This window comes from Cryptomeria japonica, chromosome 7 (assembly GCF_030272615.1).
Source record: "Cryptomeria japonica chromosome 7, Sugi_1.0, whole genome shotgun sequence".
Taxonomy (NCBI): Eukaryota; Viridiplantae; Streptophyta; class Pinopsida; order Cupressales; family Cupressaceae; genus Cryptomeria; species Cryptomeria japonica.
In genome coordinates this window covers 44,312,363-44,331,298 of record NC_081411.1, presented here as the reverse complement: position 1 = coordinate 44,331,298, position 18,936 = coordinate 44,312,363, and the positions used below count along the sequence as shown (strand labels likewise).

The 18,936-nt window shown below is 35.8% G+C and overlaps 1 protein-coding gene across 1 annotated transcript; it reads right to left on the bottom strand.

Annotated features, from left to right (window-relative positions):
* Positions 1 to 1,609: 1,609 nt before the first annotated feature.
* Positions 1,610 to 18,066, bottom strand: LOC131046466 (disease resistance protein RPV1). Its single transcript, XM_057980227.2, has 5 exons — positions 17,036 to 18,066; positions 5,310 to 6,387; positions 4,866 to 5,186; positions 2,535 to 4,772; positions 1,610 to 2,451 (listed from the first exon to the last, which is right to left on the bottom strand). Exons 1-5 carry the CDS (start codon positions 17,545 to 17,547, stop codon positions 1,930 to 1,932), a joined length of 4,671 nt encoding a protein of 1,556 aa, XP_057836210.2. The 5' UTR covers positions 17,548 to 18,066; the 3' UTR covers positions 1,610 to 1,929.
* Positions 18,067 to 18,936: the final 870 nt, after the last annotated feature.

Here is an 18,936-nt window from a genome sequence, read left to right as displayed (position 1 = left end):
TCTTAAAAATTAATACGGATGGCTCTTCCCGTGGGAATCCTGGACATGCAGGTATTGGAGATATAGGTAGAGGTGATGATGGTTATGCAGCTTTTTTCTTCTCTATTTATATTGGGCAACACTCTAACAATCTTATGGAGGCCCTAGCTATTAAAATTGTTGTTGAGCGAGGTTGTTCTTAGGATGGAGGAAGATTATTTGTGAGTCGGATTTTCAAATTGTTGTGGACATGTTGAATAAAAAAAATTTGAAAGACGTGAGTTGGCAATTAGCTTTTGTGGATAGACAGATTTTACAACTGTGTAATACATTGGAATTTGTCTCCTTTTGTCATATTCCCAGGGAGTTGAATAGAGTGGCTGATTGTTTGGGCAAGTGGGCTTCAGAGCATGTTGATGGTTGGGATTTTAGTGGAAGGGATGGTCTACCTCCTAATTATCTTGAAACTTTAGACAGGTTAATGCTAGAAGACAGGATGATGCAAGAGCACCCAGTGGTGTAGGATCAATTTCTCTTTTATGTTTGTTTCCTTTTTATTTTCATTTTTGAGGCCCTTCGAGGCTCTAGATGAGCCTAGTTTTTGGTGTATTATCATTGGAAATCCTACGGTCGGATCTAATGCTATGGTCTCTAAACTTTGTAGTGGTGGTGCTGATGGTTTTTTAGGATCCTTTTAGTTTATGTTGTTGTCTTGGTGGGCCTAAGGCAAGAACTTTGTATTTCTGTGATTTCTAAATAAATTTTTTCCCATTTTTTCAATGTGAATTATAAACTTGTTACACCAAGACCAGCAATATGAATAAATTTAAACTAACAAAATCAAATCATTCATCTCCAACCATAACTAGATGTTATTTACTTTCAACAATGATGTCTATTGTTGCTTGTTTCAATCTACTGTAAGTTCTATATTATGATGTAATGTTCATATTTTAAAAACACAATCCTAAACCTAAATGAATTTACTCTGGCTCTTAACAGCGTATATTCTGAAAGATGTGGCGTTTCTCATAAGTAAACCATGAGTCAAAAGCTTCCGTCAATTAATTAAGTTGATATTTTGTAATTGCTATCATAAATATTGGCACTTCAATAGATTCATTGTTTGCTATTTACTTCTAATTCTAAGCAAAGTATTCAAACAACAAAAATAAAAATACATAATATCGATTTAATCATGTTAAAAGTTTAAAAAAGAATGACTATCCTAATACATATCAGATTGGAATGTGAACACAATGAGGTCTCGATTTGTGTATGGGCTCCTAGTACGTCCCTGGGTTCGCCAACGTACTGCCCAAGTGCCCATGTTCTGTGTGGGTTCATGTGGGTTCAGCTATGCTCGTCCATATAAATTCATGTTCTTTATATTATATTCGAATTATATTTGACTTAGGTTGGGGTTCCATGGAGGGGGCTTCCTAAAAATAAAGTGGGTATTGCTGAGATTTTTTAGGAAAATTTTTAAGTTGGTGGTCCCATGAATTTTGTAGTGTAATCTAGCGTAAAAATTTAAGCTCCTAAATTTAAGGAGGCTAGTGGTCTCATAAATATCTTTTATAGGATGTGCATAATAAAAACAAATAAAAATAATTCATTTATGCATTCATTTCCCTCCAAAACTATTTTTTAATAGAACTTAAATTTAAATTTTTGACAAGTGACAGATAACATCCCTAAGCTGGTGGGGCAATTTCTAGCCCCACCCCTTTTGCACCAGCTCAAATTTGCATGCCTAAAAGGTAGGGGCTGCTAGTTTTTTAAAAAAGATTCCAAATAATCCCATAGCACCAAAAAAAATAGAACCCAATCCCCTCCCAGGGACCCCAGCCTTACATACCCAAAAATTACAGTAACTTGTTAAAAGCCTCCACAAATCTCTCTTGCTTATTTATCACTAACAGATCCCTCACTTTATCCTCCATTTGCTTAGCTGTGCTCTCCATTCACATCCCCAAAATATAGCAGTAATTTTTTAAAACCCTCCACAACATTGTCTTGCTCGCCCATCACTAACATTCCCCTCACTTTATCATCAACGGAGCTCGACTCGGCTCGGAAGCCCCGGCACTCTTTGATCAGTTGGTATTCCTCTGCCATAAGCCAGTCGGAAGGTTGTGTGAAAACAGCTAAGAAAACCCACTTCCCCTCTTTCATTTCACCGAATTCCATTTTCATGTTGGAGCTATCATTTATCCGAAGTCTATTTTTCTTCTCCAAGGTTAGAAACGTATTTGCTGAAGAAGAATTTATGGCAAAACACACCATCACTGCCGTGCTGGAAGAACGCCTCTGCCTGCATCTTAACCTCAACATACTTCTGTATTTATTACTACCAATCTCCTCCATGCATGAATCAACCAAAGTGAGACCAGGAAAGGCAAAGGAATTCACAACTGATTCCACAGCATGCTCTGTCCTTGCGCATATTACACATTCATATGGCCATTTCTGCAAACAGTATAAAATTTAAGATCAACCAATTAACACTCAAGTACTAATAATAAGTCGATGAATCTAAAGACTTTTATCACCTTTATAGTTTGAAGGCAAGGCTCGATTGCTGATATGTTGCATTCTGCTGAGAGCTCTAGTCTCTGCAGTCTCTCCAATTGCTCCAAATTTTTAATGACTGGCACGCTGCAGCAAGTTAGTACTCTCAACCTCTCCAATGATCTGCAATTTTCCAAGCCTTCAATTTGCTTAAGCTGAACAGCAGTTTCTATGATTTCAAATTCTTTAAGCGAGAATAGATCTGCAAAACTTGGAAGCTCCTCTAACTTATCCCCACTGTTCTGTATAGACAGTGTCTCAAGGTTTGCCATGTCACAAATAACACCAATGCCCTTTAGCATTTTACATTTGCTCAACTTTATGGCCTTTATTGATATTGGCAAGGTTTCAATCTCTACTAACTTGTTATTACACAAAAGGTTTAGAGTTTCCAGGCTGGGGCAACATTGTTGAGAGATTGAAATCCTCGACAAAGAAGTGTATATTAAATGTATTGACTTGAGGTTGCAGAACGAAGAGGAAAAGGGCCCCGACAGGAAAGCCAATTCTGTGATTGGGCAGCTCTCAATAATCAAACTTTGAAGCTTGCCAAGCTGCTCACTTTTTTTTGGAAGATACTTCTCTAGAGTAGACTTTATGCTCAGTTCTTCTAACTGATAAAGGCTTCCCACAGGTTCAGGTAAAGATCCCAACTTCTTACACAAACAAATAGACAGATGAGTCAGGGAGGACAAATTCCATATGGACTTAGGTAAAGATTCCAATTTCTCACATAAATAAATTTTTAAATCAGTTAAGGAGGACAAATGACCAATAGACTGAGGTAAAGATTTTAATTTTTTGCAGAACAAAATTTCAAGATGAATTAAACAAGACAAATTTCCAATCGATTCAGGTAAACTTTCTAACTTCTCACATTTGGAAATGCTAAGATTAGTTAAAGAGGGCAAAAGACCTATAGACTCGGGTAAAAATCTTAACTTTTTCAACAGCAAAATCTTAAGATTAGTTAAACGGAACAATTTCCCAATAGACTCGGGTAAAGTTTCTAACTCCTCACATTTCAAAATGTCAAGATTGGTTAAGGAGGACAACTGACCCACAGATTCGGGTAAATATCTTAAAATTTTACACTCTTTAATTTGAATATTACTCAAGCGAGACAAATTTCCAATTGATTCAGGTAAAGCTTCTAACTCTTCAGATTGAGAAATGTTAAGGCTAGTTAAGGAAGACAAAAAGCCTATAGATTCAGGTAAAGATTTTATCTTTTTACACTCTGAAATCTGAATATTAGTCAAATGGGACAAATTTCTAATAGATTCAGGTAAATTTTCTAATTTACCACAATTACAAAGGCAAAGACTAGTCAGAGAAGATAATTGACCTATAGACTCAGGTAAAAAATTTAAATTTTTAGAATAGTAAACTTCAAGCTTTGTTAAAGAAGACAAATCTCCAATAGACTCGGGTAAACTTTCTAACTCCCCACAGTGATAAATGATAAGATTAATCAAAGACGACAAACGACCCACAGACTCGGGTAAAGATTTTAACTTTTTACATGAAAAAATTTTGATCCAGGTTAACGAAGCCAAATTTCCTATAGACTCGGGTAAAGTTTCCAACTCCTCACAATATAAAATTTCAAGCCTAGACAGGGAGGACAGATTCCCGATAGAAGGTGGCAAGCTTGTCAACAACTCACTCCCTATTTTCAGCACTTCCAATTTGCTCAGTCGACCAATGTTACTTGGTATCTCCCTTAATCTGGTGCCTTCCACATACAAATGTCTGAGCGACAACTGATTTGTGATATGCAGAGGTAACTCCTGCAATTTTGTACATCCTGAAAAAATCAGAGTCTCCAGCATTATCATATTTTCCAGAATGAAATTGTTCTCTGACGTTAAGGTGAGCTGCTTGCAACAATAGAAATTGATATACTGTAGATGTATGAGCTGCTTAAAAGATTCAGGCAGCATCCTTAGCTCCCTGCAATAACTCAAATCTAGATGTCGCAAGTTTGTCAAAAGGCCAAAGTTACTGGGCAGTGAGGTCAGCTTAACACATGCCCTTAGCTGAATATGCTCCAACGATTGGAGAAGATAAAACCCTTCAGGAAGACGGTCGATAGAGTCATACATATTCCCGGTCAAGGATATCTTTTTTAAATGTTTTAGACATCTTATTGACCTTGGAAATCTGAGGAAACTTGGGGCATCTACAAGATTCAGCTCTCTTAACTCCAAAGGAAGCTGCAACCACGTTGCATTTCACTTCAGAAAATTATACAAACACTTAAAACATGCAATTCTATAAATATTGACAAAAAAAAGGAAGATACTTACATCGGCAGAGTCACTCCACAATTCTTCTATGTGTTCAGCATCTGGAAGCTCTAAAACTCTTAAATTCTTCAATGAAAGCCACAACGGAAGAGCTCTCTGACTAAACATGATCCATCGCAGCCAGACAAGGCCCGGTGATATTGTTGCTAATTCTTCTGTAAAATAATTCTCCTTGACAACAAGGATAGAAGGTGCAAGGCGCTTAAACCTTCTAGTAGAGCCTCTTACAAGCTCCATGCACTCCTCAAAAGGTGTACCATAATGGGATTCTTCATAGAAATCATCCGTTGCCGCTTTAATCCCCCGAATCGGCACTCTTTCCTGAATAGAAAATGCAAAAGGACAGAAACCTTATAAAATAAAACAACTAAGATTGCATAGCAATGAACGAACAAGGTTTTTATACGAGAAATTAGACAGCATCTAAAAGAATATTAAGCTCACCGTCGACTGATTCTGCATGTCGATGATTTGCTGTGTTGACCAAACACGGTAGGGTGACCTCCCCTTTGCAATGTCTTTTCCAAGATCCCTAAGTTGATCATGCATTTTGATCCGGTTACTCTTATCAACCTCAACCAGACACTTATTCTCAAGTACTTCCCAACTATGTTCCCCATTCCATCTGGATCCATCCCACACTGCAATAGCCATACTTTTTTCTTCTCCTATGAAAAAAGAAGCTATATCTAAGAATATCTCCTGTTCCTCCTCATCTAATGCATCAAAGCTTATTTTAAGGCTCTCCTTAATGTCATTGGGCAATAATCTTGAAGCCTTATTCAATTGAGAATCCCAGTAGTCCTTGGGCTTTCCATAAAGCAGTCCTCCAAATATCTTAAGAGATAAGGGTAATCTGTTGCAAATTTTTACGAACTCTTCAACAAGACTTTGAAATTCATTTGGAGGAGAAGACTGTAGAAAAGCATGCCAACATAAAAGCTCTCTAGCATGTTTAGGATTTAATCCTTTCATTTGGTAAATGGAGGAGACTCCCCATGATTTGAGAACACCCAATTCACGACTTGTGACAATGATTAAACTACCTGGCTCAAAGTTGTGAATTTCTGGCAATAGAGCATCTAACTGTTCTGCATGATCTACATCATCCAAAATAATAAGAACCTGAAAAGATCTCAAACGATTTTTAAGTATTGCCTTCCCTTCTTGTACATTATCAAATTGTAATGCACTGAAACCAATGTCTTGCATAAGCTTTTTTTGCTTGTTATGTAAATCATTTTTGTATGCTGCATCTCGGACTTCAAAAATACAACTGCATTTATTTATGGAGGAACTTTTCCTGTTATATATTTCTGTTGCAAGTGTTGTTTTCCCAGAGCCTCCCATGCCAACAATCCCCACAATTTGTACTTTTTGAGAAAAATCAAGTGCACTTCTTTCAAAGTCATGTATTGTCTCATCAAGACCCACTGGATGTTTGGCAACCTCCAATTTCACTGCCTTTCTCATGTGCTTCATCACAGAATTTACAATACTTTTCAACAACCTTTTTTCATCACTAAGCAAAAGAAAACCATAAGACAAATCATCATCCAAATTTATTTAATAAAAATCAAATTAAAACTAATATAAATATATATATTTCTAAAAGATTTTAGCTATAGACCGAATCAATTGTTCATGAGAGAAGATGAATGGAAGATAAATAAATAAATATATTTACATGCCTGAGATATATGAAAATTAAATTATATTACATTTAAAAAAGTAAAACTACAGAGAATACAAAGGGATAGAAGTACAATATATATTATTTTTAAAAAGATTTTATTCTAAAGAATAAAAACCTTTTGTATGGTTCTAAATAGCTTTAAAATATTATGATCATTATATTGTATATCCGTGATATTAATTGATCAATGATTCTATTTAGAGCAATAAAATTTGAAGATATTATAAGTAAGCCATGACAATATGCCATACTCAACTAATGCCTAAAGGCACCACGCATTGTTATTTTGAGCAATATTTAAATATATTATATATTGATGATTCAATAATAGTAAAAATAATAAATCTTTATATTGATGGTTCAATAATAGTAAAAATAATAAATCTTTATATTGATGCTTCAATAATAGTAAAAATAATAAATCTTTGAGGAATTTAGACTAATTAAGTAATTTTATGTCAATTTGGGGTTTACTATATAATGAAGGGGTGTTGTAGATGATTATTTTGTGCGTATTTGTTGATCATGTAATTTATGTGAAATGATAACAACTCAGATTTCTTAAATGATAATTACAAATGGTGTAAAAATGGAAAGTCATAATTTAATAAAATAGACCCCTTATTTTAGGTGTGTTGATGCCAATAATTCACTATTGAATCTTTGAGTAAAGCTATTTAGGCTAATGATAGAATCTTTACCTTTTGTTTTGATTTTAAAGGAACTAATCAATTAATCTTATGCAAAGTTAGACTAATTCCTCTAGCATTAACAAAGCCCTAGAAACTTACATTCCTGCACATTTATCCTCTTCCTTATCCATAAATGCTCACATCTTGGTACATCTGCCCCTTATTACACCTATTTATTAACGCATCCCAATAAACCACATGAATCTAACCATTTTTATGTCTTGGTTCATTTTCATGAATCTAACCATTTTCATGCCTTGAGTCGTTTCCCTGAATGCGAGATTTGACCCCCACCCATCAATTTGACCCTAAAATTTTCAAAATTTAAATTCAAATAGATCCAATCCTTGCCCATTCCACTATCCATTGTGAATGATTAAACACGCATTTATATGATTTGATGCTATATGATAATATTTGAAGGTATTCACTCGCATCCATTTGGCATCCTCTCATTCCTTGATCATCCTTAACTCATCCTAAGGAGTGAGTTTTTGCACACTGAAGTTTTTCAAGGTTGAACGAGCATAACACATCCTTTAGCAAGATAGCAGTAATGCCTGATGGAATTTTAAAATACCACCATCCTCATAGTAGAGTAGAGATAAAAGAAGATGTATATAAACTAGGTAAGCTATTTAATCAAGGTACACACTAAGCAAGATTCGATCTATACATGGAGGAGAGATCCCCGAACATAGAAAAAACCTAACCGGCCACAAACTCAACCTAGGACAGAGCTCAACTCTAACATAGAACCTGAGGCATTACATTTACAATAGAGGTAGAATTTCTAGGTAACATATAATTTTAAGTTCAATGCCATATTAAACTAATTCATTTTTCTCATAGAGGTAAGTACCTAATTCTTGTTGAATTTAATTTTCCTGCTATAGCATTAAATTCGTAAATGCATTAGATTACATTTCTTACTTATTATTCTAGGTTAATTGGTGGAGTGAGATGTAAGCATCTTATTTGATGGCCTAAAGGCCCTAAACTAAACCTTTGCAAAAGTTCATTTTCCTTTACATTTTGGTGACTCGTCCTGCATCACCTAATATTCCATCCCACACTTTTCCATCATCTTTAGAGTTTTTAGATCTGCATTTCTCTAGTTTACAACCTATTTTCAAATGTAATCTTCCTTATCCATATCTATGCTTCATTGATAATGTTTTATTTGAAGGTTTACTTCTTATTCACTTATTCTACCCTTTTACCACGCTATGTACCCTTGTTAAGGGTCTAGAGTTTAGGGTTTACATCTAACCCTCTCACTTCCATAGCCACTCTTGTCCCTATTACATTATTTCACAATCTTGAGCATACCATCTTACCATCTCATCCCATATCAAATACCCGCGATAATGTCTCCAACTCATTCAAATCAATGTCTATGCTTTTTACATCCCAACCTCTTCAAACCTCCTACATTATCTCCCTATTCTTAATACCACTCTTGTCCCTACAACAACCTTGGATACACTATTGAAAGAGATGATGAACATAAAGAAAGAAAGGATGACAAGAAAGATACTATTGTATATAATCCTCTGTAACAGATGCCTTACTTCTTTCAGGTTGTTGCATATCCATTGTTTGCAAGATTTGTAGTGCCTGGACTTGAAATGTTCCATGTGTTAGCGTGTGATGCATTGCATGTATAATGCATATATGGTGATATTTTTAGGATTCTTAATTTAGAAGTCTTAAAGTTAATCTATGAGTTCCAATTTTGCATAATAAATACATGGAAGAAAACACTCTAGTTTACTATTAAATTTTAGAGGATGTAATTTTTACAAAGGATTGTTCTTGTGCTGTTTGAAGCGGTGTAATGAATGAGGAATACCTCTACGGTGAGGCAAGATGTAACTCATCAGATCAACAGAAAATTATTTGTGCATGTAAAATCAAATTTGATTGTTGTTACAATTCTCTGTTTTCTGGAGCAGTTTGTATTTATTTGTGTGTTTCAAAAAGTACATTTGGTACCAGAGCTGTAAGATCATGTGAGTGCTGGGCCTGCTGGCTGTTGACAGATTCAAAAGATCGTGAGAGAAGTACAGGTTGCAGAAATCATTATAATTTGTGAGGCCCTTGAATGAACCCACCTGGTCAGAAAAAAGATCGATCTTATTTGTTTCAGCAGTAAAGAAAATTTTGCAACCTTTGGGAATATAATGAATGTAATTTTAAAATGAAACTCAAGACATTGTCTATTAACAAACACAACCCAAAAAAACAATGTCAAATCCATAACACGAATCAATGAACCAAAACCAAGATTTCTACCAAAACTGGCAAGTTAGTTATAATTTTAATATTTAGGATAACTTAATTATTAAGATTTATTTTACCAAACATCTCGTTACAATCTCTGGGTTAGTGGATGAAATGTACTTCGATATTTTTAGTATTTGTCCAACATCAAATTACTTGATATATTTAATTAAATAAATCAGATTTGTCAAAATTAGTTTGTCATAGAAGTTATATGTTTTCGGCATTCACTAAAATGGCTCATCTAAAATGTGGATTCATTTCAAAAAAATTAAGGTCTAGATTCCGTCATATCAACAAATTTCATCTCTATTTATTTTTAAAGCATCTACACAATCTTATAAAGAGAAGAGATATGTCAAATATTGTAAACTTGAAAACAAAAAATTGAAACAAAATCATTAGACAAATTAACAAATCAAGCAATAAATACTAATTCAATTCCATTTACATTGTTTTTCTATTACAAACCAAATTCTATTATTACAATAAGAAAAAGATAAATAATAAGTACCATAAATGTTTTTTAAACATCTAATAAGTTTGGGACAATTTTGTGTTATTATTATTGAAAATTAGGCTTGGATTGGAGAGTGAGTGCAATGTTCTCGGGAAGCCAAAAGGTTTTCTGCCATTGAAGCCCTCAAAGTGTTGCTTTCATTTCTTCGATCTCAGATTGGTGCTCTTTGTCATGATTGATTGCCTCCTTCCTCCTTTTCTAGCGTTTGGTCTGGATTGTTGATGTTTCTTTTGGCGTTCTTTTGGTCATAGGGTTTGGGTCTCAATGGTGTTCATTTCTTTCTGATGTTTGGAAGGATGTGGAATTTTTTAAAAATTTGAATTATATTCCTGCTTGGCCTATTATTTATTGCACCCACCCCTCGGCCTTGGAGTCTAGGTCATATTCAATTCTCGAGCACATAGTAAGCTAAGTTGCCTCTCCCAAGCCTTCGAGCTCATGGGAGAAACTAATGCAATCGATGATGAACAAATAGAGCACAATGGGAGCAAGGATTAACCCCCTAAAAATCATGATTCGTAAAAACAAGATCTTCAGCCCTCTTTGCAAAAATCATCTTACAAAGAAGCCCTCATCACAGATTCTAGTGATTTCTCATGCCCTTCATCTGTTGCCTTTCATGGAGGAATACAACTGGTCGTGGATTCCTCTCTAGGAGGTGAATGATTCAGAAAGACCTTTTTGTGGTTTTCTTTAGGACTCACAATAAGCAAGAAATTTATTCCACAAATTTTGAAACCTATAGGCAATGTTACACAAATTGAGGAATCCTAGGTCACTCTACCTCATCTAAATGTTAGGGTTTTGATAGCTTTATACCTTGATGCAGTGATTTCAGATATAATTTCTTTGAATGTTGATAATGAGACTCATCTATGGGATATTAACTAAGTTACCGGTTTGGGTTCGGGATTGAGTTCGAAGACGCAAACCCGGTTCATGGGTTTGGGAAAAAAAAATTTGCCTTTTGGGTTCGTGGGTTGGGTTCGTCCCTATATATATACAAAATTACAAATCTAAATACATTTAATAGTATGCTGCTTCATCATTGATCAATGCCAAATGCATTTAGCAAGGGCGGATTAGGATTTTTGGCCCAAAAAAGGCAAAAAAAAAATAGTTTTTTAATATGAAAAAGTCACTTTTTGGTGACTTGACTGGTCCAGCCCGTGGGTTCACCCGGGTCCACGCTTGGGTTCTCTTGGGTTCGGCCAAGGTTCACCCTTTTGACTGTGGGTTTGCCACCGTCAAAAGAGCGAACCCTGGCCGAACCCAGGGCAAACCCAGGGCGAACCCAATGCAAACTCAGACCCGCACGGAACCCAGCTCGCGTTTGGAGCCCAAAACCGGCAAACCCGATAACTGAGGATATTAAGGTTTTGGACACTCTAAATGCTTTTTTTTTTGTAAAAACAATGGGTACCTTAGAAAAGATTGCCCTACCATCATACAGAAACCTATTGGGGCATTCCAACCCAATCAGGGCAAACCAGATGCAAATAAAGGACAAAATAAAATGCAAACCCTAGATAAGGAGGGGCTAAATGACAATGATATGGTGATTGATAGGCAAGTTCCTAAGTCAAATAGTCCTAATGATATTGAGATGTCTGAAAAAACAGGCCGTCTTTTGGAGGAAGCTCCAAATTCAGAAGCCCTAAAGGCTATCAATAGTACTATGTCACTAGTGGACCGCAACCCCTCTTCGAGGAAGAACTTGAAATTATTCATGTTCAGGCCTCAATTGCTCTTATATCCCACCCTTGCCCTCTACCAAAATAGAGCATTGCTCCCATTCTGACCCATAAGAATCCACAACAGCTTGCCCTTGACTCAATTTAGGCTAAAGCTGCTCAAATCAGACAAATCATATGCCGCTCTCCTTAAGATGCACTTCAAGCGATATATTCTACCCTCAATCCTGGTGACAAGGCTTTTGATAAAGATTCTTATATGCCTAGCCCTTCTTTGGCTCAAAGTCCGGTTATTGGAAAAGAGGATAATAAAAAAAGGAAATACAAGGACAAACCAACTAACTCAAACTCTGGGTCTAAGAAAAAAGTTAATAATAAAGGAAACAATATCCCTAAGTGCTTTGACAGGCTTTATAAAAATTAGAAAATTCTCCCCCTCCTGACCCTAAATGAATTTTGACATCTATAGCTGGAATGTAAGAGGGCTAGAATCTGGAGACAAGAAATTTGTGGTTAGAGCCTTTTGCAATGCTAGGCCTAATATGGACTTCATTTGTCTTCAAGAAACCAAAGTGGTTGGGTTTCAAGCACAAACTGTGTTGAACTTCATTTGGAGAAAAGCTATTGTTGTTATTTCAAACTATGATAAAGGGAGAGGGGGCACTGTTATTCTAATCCATCCTAAATGGGGTGATAGCATTGTACAAACTAGCTCATCCCTTGTAATCGACTAGTGTGGGTTACTTTGAAAATTGTAGAGGATCAATTTGGCTTGATTCCTTAAATGCTTCTAATGACTATAGAAAGAGATTAGTGCTTTGGAACTAGATGACTTCCAACCTCCCTAAGGTACCATGGATATGTATTGGGGACTTTAATATGGTTGAATATAAAGAAGATAAAAAAGATGGGAAAGATGCCCTACGAAAAGGTGATGAACTTTTCTCTTAGTCCAAATTCAAGAGATCTTTGAACTTGGTTGACCCCCCAGCTAAAAAGAAATTCTCTTCCTCATCCATCTCTTATACACGGTGCAATAACTAGTCAATGTGAAATAGAATATACTGCAGAGTTGATAGGGCCTATGACAATGGGTCTTTTTTCACTTTTAATTGTCCTGAAGGGAGCAATGCAGTTTTTGTGATCCCTTCCTCAATTTTAGATCACTCTCCTATTGCTATCAATGTTCCTTGGGATACCTCTACTACCCCGACTGTGGCCCCTAGATCTAGCTAGCATTTCCAAGCTTAGTGTCTCTCTCCTAAATGATGAAGCCTGTTCGGGGGCCATTAAATCAGTTACTGCTATTACTAAAGCTCTTAACAAGCACAAAAACCCTACTCAAGTTTGGGACTCCTTGGTGGAGGTTTGGAGGAGTCTCTTTTAGATAATGGGTAAAACAAAAGCTATGCACAGGAAACAATATCGATAACCTACTGCGGGAAAAAAATCCTTATGCTTGAAGTACAGATGCAAGACAAGGCCCTAACCAATTATTGGAGGCCAAATTAGTCAGGACAAAGACTCTACTCAGATAAATTTAGAACTACAAATTCCAATTTTAGGAAATCAGAGCAAAATGAATTGGTTGAAGGATGGGGATTGGGTATCTAAGTACTTCTTTCACCTTATCAAGTAATTGTAAGGTAGAGAAGCCATTTCTCATAATGGTCAAACCTCAAGTGACCAAACTTTTCTAAAGTCAGCTCTCCATGATTTCTTTCAAAACTTATTTACTTCAAGATGCCAGGGATTTTTGTCTGAAAAAATGATCCCTAGAAAGATCTCAGATGAGGATGCTATGAATTTGGATAAGGACCTTTATGTTCTAGAGTTATATTGCACCATGTGTTCTCTTGCCAATGGGAAGTCCCTAGGCCTTGATGGTCTCTTGCTAAATTCTATAAGAAAAATATTCATTGGATTAGTGCAAAACTCCTAGACCTCTATAATGCAGCATTTGTTAACAAGTCCTTGGGCAAGAACATCAATAGAGGTATTATTAAACTCATTCCCAAGAATGAGGATAAAACTCAAATAAGGAACTAGAGCCCTGTTACTTTGTTGAACCTCTCCTATAAAATCTTGGCAAAGACTTTGGCTAGAAGACTCACAAAGGTGTTGGGTAAAATTGTTTCAAAGACTCAAACTGGTTTCATAAAAGGAAGATACATCTTGGAAAATCTGATAACAAGTTGCGAAGATATGCACTAGGTTAAACAAGATGGTTAAAATGTGGCCATCATCCTGTTAGAATTTGAGAAAGCCTACGACAAAATCAAATGGTGTTTTGTGTTAGGCCTTTAGATTTCCTTCTAAGTTTTGCAATTGGATTAGTATTTTATTCAAGGATTCATTTACAGTTATTGATGTCAATGGTGATTTGCCAGGGCCAATAACACTACAAAGGTCCATTAGACAAGGTTGTCCCATTGCGCCTACCTTATTTGTAATTGCGGCAAATGCACTTCATCACATTCTCAAATCTGATCTCATCTCCCCTCCCTTACAAGACATCAAGATTCCCAACAAAGATCAACTTTTCAATGCCCAATTTGCATATTATACTGCTCTTTGCATTGAACCTTTTGAAGCTAACTTTAATAATATTGTGGGCAAACTACAGATTTTTTGTAATGCCTCTGGGTCTAAGGTTGCTCCTCATAAGTCCATTTTTATTGGTTGGTCAAATGATCCTCCTAACTAGTTTGCTTCAAAAGGATGGGGATGTCCAACACCTCTAAAGTCATCAAGTACCTTGGTATTCATTTCTCTGTTTCTCTTTCTCTGAGACATGTGGAATTGGCTTTTTTTAAATTGAAAGGAAACATTAGAAATGGCAAACCAACCTCCTCTCCTTGGCTCCGAGAGTTCAGGTAGTTCAGGTAGTTCAGAAAGTCTTGGCATCTCATACCATTTATCGTCTTCTAATCGTCCTAGCTAGTTTGCTTCAAAAGGATGGGGATGGTCCGTCCTCTCTAAAGTGGTTAAGTACCTTTGTAACCCTTTCTCTATTTCTCCTTCTCCAAGACATGTGGAATTGGCTTTTTATTTTTTAAGAAACTTGAAAGGAAACATTAGAAATGTCGACTGGCAAACCAACCTCCTCTCCTTGGCTGGGAGAGTTTGGGTGGTTCGAAATTCTTGGCATCTCATGCCATTTATCATGCTTCTACCTGGCTATTTGCAAATGTGTAGTTTAACAAACTTCAAAATATTTTACGAGAGTTTTTATGGTCTGATGGCAAGGGATCTAAAAAGAGACACGGTGTATCTTGGGCTTGGGTGTTACATTCCAAAATGCCAAGGTGGGTTGGGCTTAAAGGATTTGAAAATTCAAGGTATGGCACTTGCTTCAAAATGGATCTTTAAGGCCACCCAAAAGGATGAGCCATGGAAAGTATTGATTACGAATAACTTGAGTTTGTCTACACCAAAAAAAGGAAAATTGTGGACCCCTATTAATCTACAAGATATACTCTTTAGCCAGTTTGAGGTTAGGACCTATGGTTCCGAGGTTTTTGCATCCTTGTGGAAGGCATGGGCTCAAGTAAGGTATCTTGTTAACAATGGAGCAGTTGTGTGCAACTCTCCTCCCTATTCGGTTACAAGCAGATTTATTTGGTGAGGTCTTGTAGAAGCCATTGGATTTGATCCAAGGCTGATATACTAAATATTGAAATGCAGTAGGCGTCAATGTTTTACAGGATATTCTGGTGGATGGTAAGCTTGGGACATGGGAGCAATTGAGCTTTAAGTTTGGACTTCCTCCTTCTCATAAAAAGGCATACACCATGATTGCTAGAGATTTGGTGGATTGGTTCCCCAAGGAAGAATTTAACAAATTCAGAATTGTTTGAGAATATTAGATGGCAAGATGGCACAAAACTTACCTGTTTCAGTCTACAAGATATACTGTATGCACGTTGCCTGGGGAGATATTTATGCTTGGCTTGATAAAGCTTGGAAATTAGATTGGCTGGACTCCAAACGCCTTAAGACCTTGGACCACTTATGGCATAATCATCTTGAACCTACAAAAACTTGTTCTCGTTGGCTTCTCCTTCTGAAAAAACTTGCTATTGATTCTTGCACAGTCGTGGTTTGCCTACTAGGATCTGTGATTGTTGTAATGTTCCTGAGACTTTTGAACATCTGTTTTTTCATTACAAATTTGTTATTGCCTAAGGTCTTTAATGTTTGGTTTACCTGTCTCCTGGAATGATAATGCAGGCTTTAATTGGATAGAAATTATTGCCGGTTATGTTGATAAATTTGATGCTGTCTTAAACAAATTTTGGTTTGTTTTTACAAGTGGAGTCCTTTGGTTTTTTGGTTTTTGTGGAAAGGGAAGAATAAAGAGATTTTTCAGTCCAAAAGAAGGCTCCTTACTGAGTTTGAGTGCGAACTCACGTATTTTACTATCATGTTACAGGTTTCAGATACGATGGAGATTGCCAAAGAAAGATTTAGGTTGCTGCTTAAAGGAGGTGTCATGTTGGTGTACAAGACTGATATTCAATCTGCCCATTTCTTCAACATGGTAAGAACAATTTGAGCAAAGAGGAACTAGAGTTAACAAGCATCTTGAAGAAAAACAGATCACCAAGGAAGAGATTGAGGCTAAGAACAAGGAATAAAAGGACAAGGCCAGGTGGGACATTACAATGGATCCAGAGATTGTGCCTCCTTTAGGCGCATTTGAGTGTGACCAAGCAGACTATAGTACTAATGTAATTGGGTCATGTAATTAAAATATGACCCACCGGTAATCCTCTTTTTGTTAACTGTTGATCTACGTCATTCCAAATTTTAAAATTTTTTGATACTTTGTGATCGTACTGATCTAGTTTGGGGGAGATGCTCCTCATAATGTAACTCTGTTTTGTACACTATCTTTAACATTAAATTAAAAACTACTAATTTTAATAAATTAAATATTTTCATTATTTATAGTTATACAACTTACTAATATTTTCCTCATTTATAACACTCAACAATACTTATAAATTTTATTGATAGTTTTTTAATAATTTAAAAAATATAAAAAATGCTATTTATTAGCAATACTAAAACAATTAAAAATAGAATATCTACAAAAACAGAAAATTTATATATAGAATTAAAATTAAATTTTATAAGCAAATCCCCACATGAGAGGAAAAACTTAAAATAGTATTTTAAAATAGAATTGGAAAAGTGGTAAGAGTTCATAAGATATGACAAAGGGCTTCTACAATACAAAAGAAAAAGAAAAAGGGTACAGAATGATTAGTACTTACTCATTCCCCTGCAGGATTTCACCAGAATGGAATGAAACGTTGTGGAGTGCCTCTTTCCAATCCTTGAGCTTTTCTGGGGTATATCTCTTCTTACTTTCGTGCTCGTCAAATGCAACAGCAAAAGATCTTTTCAGGTAGCGGGCATCACTGGGGTCAACATTGTAGAACACAGGAATGACTGTGCTGCCGGTTTTGAGCATAAATGACAGCTCGGCCAAGCACCAGGGAGATTGTGCATAGTTGGGTGAAAGTATGGCAATATGGAGGAGAGAAGTACGCATGGCCTCTTCTATTTCAAACGGTATGTTATCGCCCAGTTCAAACACCTCTTTATCCAGAAAAACTTGAACTCCCATGCCCTGCAGGATGTCGTAAATAGAAGAGGCCAGCGTGTGTTTGGTATCAGTACCACGATGATTAATGAATACTTCGAAGGGCACCTTCTTTGGCGCAGATTTAGATGGAGGTGCAATTTCCCCAAAAGCATAGCTTAGCTGCTTAACTGTTGCCATTGGAATCAAATGGAACTGGAAGTGAAACAAACAAGATTTAAAAATGGAAGCGGGCTAGGATATTGTCAGATAACTGATCAGAAGGGCAAATCGAAGAAAATGCAAAAGAAAGAAACAGAGATGAGATAAGATTGAGTGAATAATGTGGAATCGTGAGCAAATGCGGGAAAATAATTCACGGAAGAGGTAGGGCTGGGATAGAACGGTCAAGGCATTTGTACGAAAACGCGTGAGTAAAGGCATGTCTTTAAACAAAGCCAGTAGATTCTTTGTGCGAGTTTTTGTTTCGAACCCACTTTTCTATGAGTCAGCGGCATTGTAAAAGAGCCCACGGAATTTTCATTAGGCGATTTCTCCTCTTTCTACAAATTTACAATAGATTTAATGCCTGACAAACTTAGCCCCACAGCACACAAAAATCTTGAGGAATCTGCATTTTTCTCTTTATTGTGACGCCTGTGTCCAATCATTCAACTTCAGCTACAGCCGCACTTGGTTAGATTTGCATTGTTTTTTACCCTTCCTGTAATTAAGCCGGAGGAAGTGCATTTATTTTTATTTTCAATTAAAAAGTATTTTTTTAAATATAATGATATATTAGTCAACAAATCTTCTTTAGTGGTTAATGAAGTTGAATAGTTTTGAATGAGTCCATGAAGGATGAAGTTTTGTTGTGTGGAAGGTTTCTAAATAAAGGATGATGAATATGATAGAATTGATATCCCTCAATTCTTTTTTTTAACTAAAAAGTTTGTCTTAAATATTTTTTCTTTTTTATTAACTAAAAAGATTGTCTTAAATATTTTTTAATATATCATCTTAAATAATGTCAACCCAATTGTTACAATCAAGAACATAATAGAACAAGAGACGCAAAGCATCAAGTTCCTGCCGAGTTGTTTATGATTAGTATAAAGATTGTTGGAAGTGCATTTGACATTTTGAAGGAAATGGCATTGCCATGGTAAATTGAAATTCGATGAGCATTGCCAACATAGTCGCTCCCTGTTTTAACTTTTGTGCTTTGGAACGATTGGCAATTATGAGAATTGAATATAAAAGAGAGTATAATAGAATTGAATGCAAAATTCATCTCTAAGTAAACAAATAACATATGAAAAAATGAGCATGCACAAAAACATGTAACTAAGTTTGAAAGCATAATTCTAAAAAATGAGACATAAATATGATAGAAATTAGAAACTTGTTACATTTACAAATATGATAGATGCAAATAAAAAACATTTCCAACATTACATTTACTGGTCACAGAAACAGTGTTCCAAATATGCAAACATCTTTTGATAGGGCCTGTACTAAGTCATAAAAAGAAATGCCTATAAAAATAATTCTTCAAACAATTAAATATACTCTTATAGAGCACATAAT